Here is a 9813-nt window from a genome sequence, read left to right as displayed (position 1 = left end):
TGGCGATAGCCGGTGAGGCAGAAACAGCCTGAGCACCGTCCCTGGGGCCAGGCCTCTGCCAGCTTCTGGCGCTGCCGGGCAGGGCTGCGCTAAAAGTTTAGTAAACGCGCGAGAGAACGTACAGCTGTCGAGAAGGGGCTAAAAGACGAGTTAAAAAGTAGGATTTGTCAGCGCGTGTAACAGGCGAAGGGAAGGCAGGGGCTGCCGCCCCGCAGGTGGGCGACGCTGTTGTGACCCTGTGAGGAATGGAGGCTGTGGGGTGGTTCCTCCTGCCCTAGGAGGAAAGACACTGAAGGGTAAAGCTCGGCGGGCCACCTGCAGACAGCGGCCAAAGGACGGCAAGCTTGCCGGCGCCTTTAGCTGCGCCGGGCAGCCCCCGCCGCTCCCCGCGCTGAGGCGCGGCTCCCCCGCCGCTCCGCCGGCTGGGGCCCGGCCGCCTCAGGAGCCCGGCAGGGCGGGCTGCACAGCGCGCGTGCGCGGGGGGGGGGGGCGGCACCGGGAACAGCCGCCACACGTGACTTCTGGGAAGGAGGCGAGGACCCAGAAAACGGCTGGATGAGGGGAAGGCGAAAGTGAAAGTACAGGCGGCCCGGCTTCACCCCCCCTCCCCGGCGGCCTGTATCGCCTTTCCCAGGGCTGGCCGCCCGCCTGGCCGCCGCAGCGCTCCGCCCCGGGCAGCCGAGCAGGCGGCCGCGGGCCCCTGGCGTGGTGACACCTGCCTTCCGGCCTGGCCCGGCTCTCCCTGCCCGAGCAGCGCTGGCTTGCTTGCCTCATTATCATGGTTTATCGAGGTTGATAGGTTGGACGTTAAAAAGTCGTTCTGGACTGTAAGGAATAGGAAGCGACCTGCTCTTCACCTTTGCAGTAAGAAAATACTCAGCTGGTGGTATGGCTGGCTGGTCCTGGAAAGCAGTAGCTGGGGCACAGAAGCCCGTGAAGGTGGCCGTTGTCACAACCGGCTGCAATGCACAGGTGGAAGAAAGGCACGCAAGTGCCGTAAAGGATTGTACCCACACAGTTGTAATTGTTTACTAACTGCAACCCAGATATCCATGTAAGTTACAGAAACTAAGTGTTTATAAACTGCAGGCAGCTGATTGTTTCAATTGTTCCTGGCATTTGTTGAGTATTTTCTTCTCAGGAAAATGTATTTTGATTAGAAGATTCCCTTTATGTCGCCTTTCTTGCAGAAGTCTTATTTGCTAGGACACTGTTACTGCTACTTAGACACGTGTGGTCTTGGTTTCTGTCTTGTGTATGAAGTGCCAACAAAGACTGGAAGAATGAACACCCAGGCTTTCATGCAGATCTCCAGGGTACTTGGATCTTTTTCAGTATCTGTTGTATCCTCCTCTGTCCTCGGAGGAGATAATTCTTAGTCCATGGAAGAAAGAAGTACAAGGTCTGTTTGGTAATACGGCATGAAATGCTACCAAGTAGTGTATGTGGGTATAAATAAAAGCTGTAGTTGAAGGTAACTGACAGTTTGCACTTTTTTTTTTTAATTGGAATCACTATGGTGATGCAGCAAGACACAGCACAAAACAATCACACAATTTCTTTTTTCATTTGTTGCTGCAAAACACAGTGAAAGCACAAGCACAGTTAGTAAAAGTACTTAAAAGCAGATGTTTCGTTTCTCCTGGCTGTATTTGAAGAATCTGTGTGTTTTTCTTACCTCCCACCCCCATCATTTCACTAGAGAACCCTATTCTTACTCATAGTGGCATAAAGACAAAAAATCTTACTCTTTAATGGAAGGAGGCTTGCGCTGTATGTATTACCTTGCAGAAAATGACTCCAATCTTTTCTTTAAAGTAGTGAACTGATTTGAAGTCCTATGCCTCTCAATTAAATGTTAAATCTACCCCTTGCAAAATCTGTTTTAAAACTAGTAGAAACTGTAATGCCAAAACCTGCTCCATGATGCTACTCAGCAACACAAAATATAGTGTGTTGAAGTCAATACTTGAGAGTCTTGAAGAGTTGCGTTGCACACCAAGTAGGGAGGAAGGAGGGAGAAGGTTGTTTCACATCTGCCATGTCTGGACCTTTTTTACGTTACTTAAGAGGTTGAGATGGTCAAAAGTATAGGGTACTCACCATCTTGTTTGTATTAAGACCGTGAGAACAGGTTAGAATGAAAAGAATGCAAGAACTGATGCGAGGTGAAGTTAGGCTTGCTGGTTTAGAAGTTTGTGTTACTGCTTGACGTTCAGACTTGAGATCAACAAAAAAAAAAAAAAAAAGAAGGCAAGACTATTTTTGTTGTATTTTGAAAAAATTCCACAGAAGTCCAGGCATGCAACTTTAAGCCAAAAATCTGTTTTTATTCATGCTGGTCATATAAATTACAGATGTTACCAAACTATATACAACATTGCTCCTGTTGTTTTGGAAAATTATTTATACATGATGCTTTCTGAGAGAAAATGAATTATCTGCAGCTTGCTTTCAATCACCCAGATTCACAAACAGAGATGTGTTTGTTAGTTTAGAATTACTCCCATGTATCACAGGAATACCACATTTTCCTGTTTCCATTCACTTGCATTCAACGAACGTCAATAGCATCAGGAAGAGGAGTGAGTAAAAAAGGAGAAATGAAAGTAATATCCAGGTCTGATTCAAGGAGGCTTTCATCTCAGATGTCTAGTTTGTACCTACTCAAGAAGACTGTAAGATGCAAATGCTCAACTGTATGTATTTTAAAAACTTTGCACACATTAACTATGTATTCTGCAGACAAGAATTAAATCTTGAATGAGCCTTCATATATGAGATACAGCAATCTTGGAATTGCCTGTTTATTATTCTCTTAACAGAGGTTTTAGGGGTAATATTAGGAGGGAAAAAACAACAACAAAACCAAACAACCCAAACCCAGCAATAAACAGTGCCTGAAAGGAAAAAAAAATAGTAAAAGGCAATTTACCATTTATACAAAACCTAGTTATTTTGCTTATTAAATGAGTCTCTGACCAGGGTGTAATATTCTGTCATGTAGCATAAATTGCCCAGTGGTCAGCAAATGCTGCAGCTCTTCAGTAACTACTTTTTAAAACTGTGCTTTCCAGTCCATGTTTACCAGATAGTATCCAAACTCTGTCAGATCAGGATTTTTTCTTTGTAGACTTTTACAATAGTACTTGCTGTAGTATCCGAGTGCTTCATGCAAAAACAGATTTACTTCTACAATTATTTTGTGAGAGGGGTGAGTTTTACTAACCCTCTCTTCCATTGGCAAAATGAAGCCAGCCTTTTCACCACCCTAAGTTTTGTGTCTGTTTCCCTTCTGGAACTCCCTTTTCTTCCCAGCCTTGTCTGCCTGCCTGCCTTCTGCAACTTCTGCTGTGGTAGCAGATAAAAACCTATGCTGAAGATAAGTTTATCTTTGGAAAAAAGCAAACCCCAGACACCTATGGGATGTTCAAATTCAGGGAGACGAGAATCTTTATTTTAAAACTAAAGCTAAACCAATGGAGTGCATGATGATGATTAAAGAGAAAATATTCAACATAATAAATCCTAATTTCCTTGAACACATTAATGTCTTTAGTTATCCTTATATGCTGTTCTCAGAAGCAAAACATTTTGTTCTTACAGTCTCATATTTACAGCAATTCTGCAAGTAAAATTTATCCCTGCTGGACCCCACTAAAGTCAAACGACTTCCAAGCTGGGAAGGATTTGGCTATGTATCAGTGACAATAACAATTTTGAGGCTATTTGTAATCCCTGAGAAGATTTCTGGTTTAGAGAGTGCTGATAACAGAAAGAGGCCCAAGAGTAACATCATAATGGTTTCCAGGAAATGCTGATTTACAAAGATGATGAAAAAAAAAAAATTTACTGCATCTTTAACGCATCCAGTGTTTGCATGATTACTTATTTTTCCAATATGTGAGCTTCAGTCAGTTGAATAAGGAGAACTCAGCTAGAAGAAAAGAAGGGAAAAGATTATTCTCATGGCAGTTACTGCTGTTCATTCAAAAACAACCACAAATGAAACTGTCTCTGACTAAAGGTTGCTGCAGTGTCATTTTGATCGTGTAACTAACAAAAATTGATAAGGATCTGAGCATCCTGTTACTAGTTCTTCACAAAATACAGGAATGCTGATTAGAAAGCACTGCATGGCAAACTCTTACAATAAAAATTGTATATATTTTTATATGAACCTCTGTGATTCTTGCAGCCTATGGGTATGTATAGCAGGGTTCTTACTGGAGGCTTGTTTTCCTGATGGGTAGGGGAATCTGCAGAGGGGGGCAATAGAGGGGAATTCAGCAAGACTGCAGAAAGTACATCTTGCCAAGACTGAGTTATGGAGCTGTAGGATATAGTCCTGCTGCAGATTTCACTCTTGTTCTCTGCATCTCACATGGTGCTTTTTTATTGGCATCTCATGGAGGAAAAAGTATTGCTTTAACGCAGATTGTCTGCTTACTGTGCTTGGCAAGCTCTTCACCAGGGGAGATTGTTGTGTGAATTTGGAGTGATAAAGAATAAAACTATGTATTTTCTTCATTGCTGTTTAGCAAGGTAAATATAATGGAAAAAGGAAGGAAGGAACTCCTTAGAAACCTTACAAAACTATTTTTGTAGGATTTTTGTAGTTTTGTATTTTTGTAGTTTTGTATTTTTGTAGTTTTGTAGTTTGTCCTCCAATTTGTAGAACTTGAAAACATTTCTAGTAAAAGCCTCCAAAAATTCCCCTACCATCTAGCAGCACTGAACCACTTCTCTAGCACCCTGAAAAATTGCAACGTTTGTATTTGAGACTCCCAATTCATCACCAAACATGTTCTTTTTGTGCGGTTATGACCCCAAAAGATTGCAACGGTCACAGCTTGTTTGGGAGCTCTGGACGGAGCTTCCTTGAGAATTACTGTGCATGCTAAAAGAAACTAAAAACATTTGAAGGCTGATGATTAACAAAAGCAATGTCAACTATTATTTTCACTGCTGAAACTTTGGGAAATGCAAATGCGTACATAGTTCACAGATGCAGTTTAGAAGGTCAGAAGTGTTCTCACGTGTGTAAACCAAACAGATGAGTAGGGACATTTCTCAGACTGGGTGGGGTAGTTTTTAACGCAGAATTTTCCTTCAGGCTAGTATTTCAGTTTTAGCTGAAGAACTAGTCTGTCATGAGCGCTATCAGAGAAAAAGGTGAAGAAGCAAAAAAAGATATTTTGTTCTTGAACAGATCTCCAGCTTGGTGTATATTAAAGAACTCTTCTATTTGTATATAAGGTTTAAGTTTGTTTCCAGTCATTGACAGTCAGGATTCTGGTTTAGTTTTGTTCTGTTTGTGTGTGAGGAGGAGTGTTTACAGAGAGGCATTTGGAGGGGAGTTGACAGGCTTTTAAATACATAACCACTTTAAGACATAAATCATTGAACATAAGAAAATTGAGAGCCAATGTTAAAAAAGGAGGGTTTCATTTAAAGCTCTTAAAGACAAACCACTGCTGTGTTTCCTGACAGAAGCCTGCTGGACAAACCCGCGGTGGGTATACATCAGTGCTCTAAATACTCTGAGCTGTGATGATTCAGAACACAGTTTCTGGTCAGTAAGTAAAAGAGGAAAATATTTTTAATAAGACCTTGGTACAATATTTTCCCAATCTTTCGGTATACTTAGTGAATATTAGTTTTACTTGCTAAAAATGTTTTAGTTGACTTTTAATTTCTGACTTTGGTACTCCATGTAGAAACTTGCAGCATGGAAAAGTTGTGCAAGTTTGCTGAATTGGAAATTTTTATGTTCCTTGTGCAGCTTCCCTGAACAAGTCAAGTCCTTTGTGCTATTTATGGAATTAGTGTAATTGTTATGTATTTGCCAGTGTGAAGGCTTTGTTTGTGCGAGAACTCTGGGATCTTTGATTTATGGCTTTCATGGTTCATTGGCCAGCAAGTCAGACAATTTCACATGACACAGTCCTTTCAAGTATGCTTGCAGGATCCTGTCCCGCTTAAGAGTAGGGCATGTCAGCACCATTGTTTCAGAATATAATGAAAGTGGTATTCAGAATATAATACAAGTCTATTTTTTTCATAATTGTGCAAGCAGCAGTAACTAGCATCTGTGTTGTACATGCCCCATTTGCTTAGTAGTAACTTAAGAATGGAAAAGGTCACAACGTACGGCCGTTTCAATCACTGTGGGACTCAGGTGTTCTCTCAGCACAGCATAAACACTTGGAGACATTGGAAGAAGATCTGATGGAGAATGTGGATCTGTAGAATCATTTAAGCTTAAAAAAAAAAAAAACAAACGAGAACAAAACACAAAAATAATCTTAAAAGCAACCTAAATTCCTCTAACTTGATGCATAGCAGTGGAGTATGGTGAATGCTTATTAAGTTAATTAAGCTTGTACTCAGGCTTGCTGGTGGCCCTGTAACCACATGCCAACAACCTGGTATACATTTAAAAATGTAGATCGGACCAAGGGAAGAGAGGATAAGCCTGGCTCTGTAATATCAGCTGCTGGAGAGAAAAAGGAGACAGAGAAAGACAGAAAGATCAGAGTACCGTAAAGTCTGAATTCAATTTTTGTAGATGTTATGCCACACAGATGGGAAAAGCACTGTAGAAGTGAAGTTCTTTACTTCCCTTTCTTGTCTTTAGCCGTCCTTGGCCAAAGTGAAACACATGATGTGTTGCTACCCTGAACTATTTGAATGGGGGAAGGGAGGCAGGGAAAACTTTGAAAAAGTATGTAGATTTAATAAAAATGATATTTGAAGTGTAATACATCTGTAAGGGTACTTACATTTTGGAGACTGGGATAAATACAGAAGGAACGTAACCTTTGCCTCCTCCATCTGAGGGCTTTGAGACTAGAAATAAATATTAGAGAAATTAAATATTGGCTGATAATTTTATTATTTACTTGAAATTCATTATCTGCTTTAAGTGCCAAAGACCATAATGTATTAAAAACGAAATATCCCTGTTTATGCTTAAATAAGCAGCCATAAAAATGAGGGGAATTCCTGAGGTTAGTCTTTCAGTTCAGATCTCAGTCACATAATTGACTGTGTTCCCTTGATATGTTTCGCCATCTCAGAATATAATACCACAAGGGATGAGAGAGGTCTCGTTAGGGCTTCAAAAGCAAACATGCTATAACTCTACGTGCTTGGTACTTCTGAGCCTCTAGACTTCAGTTCTGCAAATGCTTGCGTGGAGCTCGCTCTCTACAGGTACAGATTCAGCAATGTTTTTTAAGCATACACGTAATATTTTTAGAGTTTTGGAGAATTAGGCAAAGCCCGCTGAATTAAAGTGAAGAGGAAAAATGTTTGTGGCCTCCAAATATTTTTGAGTAGTGTAGGAATTTGAATTCAAACGGAATTGTAACCTTTTATATGGAAAGTCCAGAAGAAGGTGTATTAACTATTGAGAAAATCAAGGCTTTGAGGGTGTTTTTGAGAGGGAGTGTTTGAGCTAAATGGCCTGACTTGTAACTTGGGCAAGAAAGAGCATGGGCCTGAACATATCTGGACCCGTGCTCGTCTGGCCTTTTTGTATGTTCCATTGCAGTCGCCATGGGTTTTCAGGAATGTTGTCTGCTGGAACAACCTTGTAATAGCGCACTATGTTGACAAAAGTCAGTGCAGATAAGTGACCTTTTTTGTAGGGTTCCAATGAATGAAATTAAATAAAGCTGGTCTTCCAAGCTGTTTGGAAAGTACAGAATTTCCTTGGAATTACAGATACAGTACACTACAGCGTGACATGATTATGAAGCTGATAAGCAGAATGAGTTTTCAGTTTCATCTCCTTTGAACAGCCAAGCACTGAATTTTTTAATGCACTGGTCAGGAAAAAAATATCCTATTTTTGGACTCTTTCTACCTTCTATTTCTTAGCTTCTTTTAAATATTGTTGTCATCACCTCTAATGTAATCTCTGAGTCCAGGGATATATTTACAAAATGATGCTGTCTAAGTGACGGACACGTTAAAACCATTCTCTTGAAGATGCTGATTAAGGGAGGCATCTTAATCTGCTCTCCTCCTCCTCTCCCCACATTCCTCAAATGGCCTCTTGACTTTGCAGCTGCTTTGCAGAAAGGGTGAACAGAGAAATGGACCCCAACCTTCATTTGGCTGACAGCTGTAGTGTTTGCCAAAGGCCTTATCTTTGGGAATGTCTGGATACAGATACTTCAGAGGGTTTTCAGGAACGTTGTCTGCCATAATAACTTTGTAATCACGCAGAATGTCGGCAAAAGGCAGTGCAGATAAGCGACCTTTGTTATAGGGTTCCACTGAATGAAATGTTACGTCTCCTGTAAAAACACAAAGGCACCATCACCGCTGATAAACGGCAGATCAACATCTGCAGCTGGAATGTATTTTCGCCTTTTTTTTTCAGTTTACACAGGTGTGGGTTTTACCTGTTCACACCAATGCTAGCATCTTTCAAGATACACTTTCTGCACATGTGGAAACAAATTTAAAGCCTGCAGTAGAGCAGGTACACCTCCTAACGAACTTAAATAGTTAATACAAAGAATTGAGAAGGTAGAGTTTCAGAGTTTTGGTTTGTGTTTCAGTAAATATGATACTTGTATCTTGCCAAAACCACACTAAGACATGGTAACACACAAATTTTACGTTTGAGCCAAAGAAACTGTGGCTCCTGTATGGTGTATTGCAGGGGTTGAGGTTTATGTTATCTTTTAAAAAAAACTATACTTACCGTTTTCTAACTGATCCACCCAAGTAAAGGTAATTCCACCCAGATTGCTTTCACTGAACCTTAATAAAAATGTTCCTGGTGTCTTGTCTTTGAGCAAAATTCGTTCCTTCTCTTTGCTTACAAATCCCATCACGTACCTGAAGTGTAACAGGAAATCATGGGTTTACTTTTGGGGGAAAAAATATGTACTTCAATCTGCACAGTGCATCTGGCCAAACTTTATATAGGCGTTCAAAGCCTGGTTGCAAAAGCTTTATGTGGTCTTGAAACGGTGAAGAAAGCTTCATGGGATTTACGTGTGGGTATGGCAGTGAGCTCACAGTACTATGAAGCATGATGAAATTTATCACAGTACGTTACTGTACACTGAGAGAACTGATAAATAGAGCTAAACCTGCACTTCTAAGAGTGTTCCCTTTTGGCAAAAAATTCCGAAAGGAAAAATAAGAAGTGGGAGACTGAAGTATTAGACTCTTTGCAAATTCTCTTCTGCGTAGCTAAAACTGAGATCAGTAAAGAAAAAAGACAAAGCAGAGGGAGATCAATATACAGCAGTTTCCTTGTCACTCACCCATCGATCCAAAGAGGAAGTATGTGTTTTTTAATTAAGTCCAGGATGGCTTCCAGCCAAACCCAGAAGGTAAAAGACTTTCCAGGCAAATGTTCCTAATGGTTAAAAAACAACAACAAAAACCAAACCAAAACACAAACAGACATGACACACACGAGAATTGTGAGAGTGTTATTACCCAACATCCACATGACACGGCTGTCTCGGTTTCTTAAGAACAATCTAGTTTGTTCAGGTGAGAGTGACAGATTTGAACTGCTGTTTTTAAGTAATGTCTCTCTTTCAGCCTGACATAAACCCAATTGATTGTTAAGATAAGCACTGCAAGTGGCTCATTTTTCAAGAGAAAAAAATTGCACTTGTTGTTTCCTCCTGGTTATGGAAGGATGTTTTGAGAGAAACGATGGCGAGAAAGTTTAATTTCTTTCCCAGGTTCTATACTTGTTTAAATAATTTAGTTAATATCTATAAAATAGATTTACCCTTCTTTCTCAATAACTTGTCTGTTCCTCATCAAAAA

The 9813-nt window shown here is 40.6% G+C and overlaps 2 protein-coding genes across 6 annotated transcripts in view; both read right to left on the bottom strand.

The window, feature by feature from the left end:
- NEMP2 (nuclear envelope integral membrane protein 2) overlaps window positions 1-9813 on the bottom strand; it is a 225850-nt gene that overhangs the window by 213929 nt on the left and 2108 nt on the right. The window lies entirely within an intron of this gene.
- Window positions 2304-9813, bottom strand: part of STAT4 (signal transducer and activator of transcription 4) — a 44209-nt gene continuing 36699 nt past the window's right edge. For 4 of the 5 annotated variants that reach the window (XM_080399919.1, XM_080399921.1, XM_080399923.1 and 1 more), the window contains 6 exons: window positions 9294-9388; window positions 8723-8859; window positions 8118-8309; window positions 6786-6852; window positions 6155-6263; window positions 2304-3937 (listed from right to left, as the gene is read on the bottom strand). In XM_080399919.1, coding sequence (XP_080256045.1) covers window positions 3911-3937; window positions 6155-6263; window positions 6786-6852; window positions 8118-8309; window positions 8723-8859; window positions 9294-9388 — 627 coding nt within the window. In that variant the 3' untranslated portion in view covers window positions 2304-3910. The remainder of the gene's footprint in view (window positions 3938-6154; window positions 6264-6785; window positions 6853-8117; window positions 8310-8722; window positions 8860-9293; window positions 9389-9813) is intronic. The other variant, XM_080399922.1, reaches the window with a different exon arrangement.

Source organism: Falco punctatus (assembly GCF_963210335.1).
Source record: "Falco punctatus genome assembly, chromosome: 8".
NCBI lineage: Eukaryota > Metazoa > Chordata > Aves > Falconiformes > Falconidae > Falco > Falco punctatus.
This window is presented reverse-complemented; position numbering and strand designations above follow the sequence as displayed.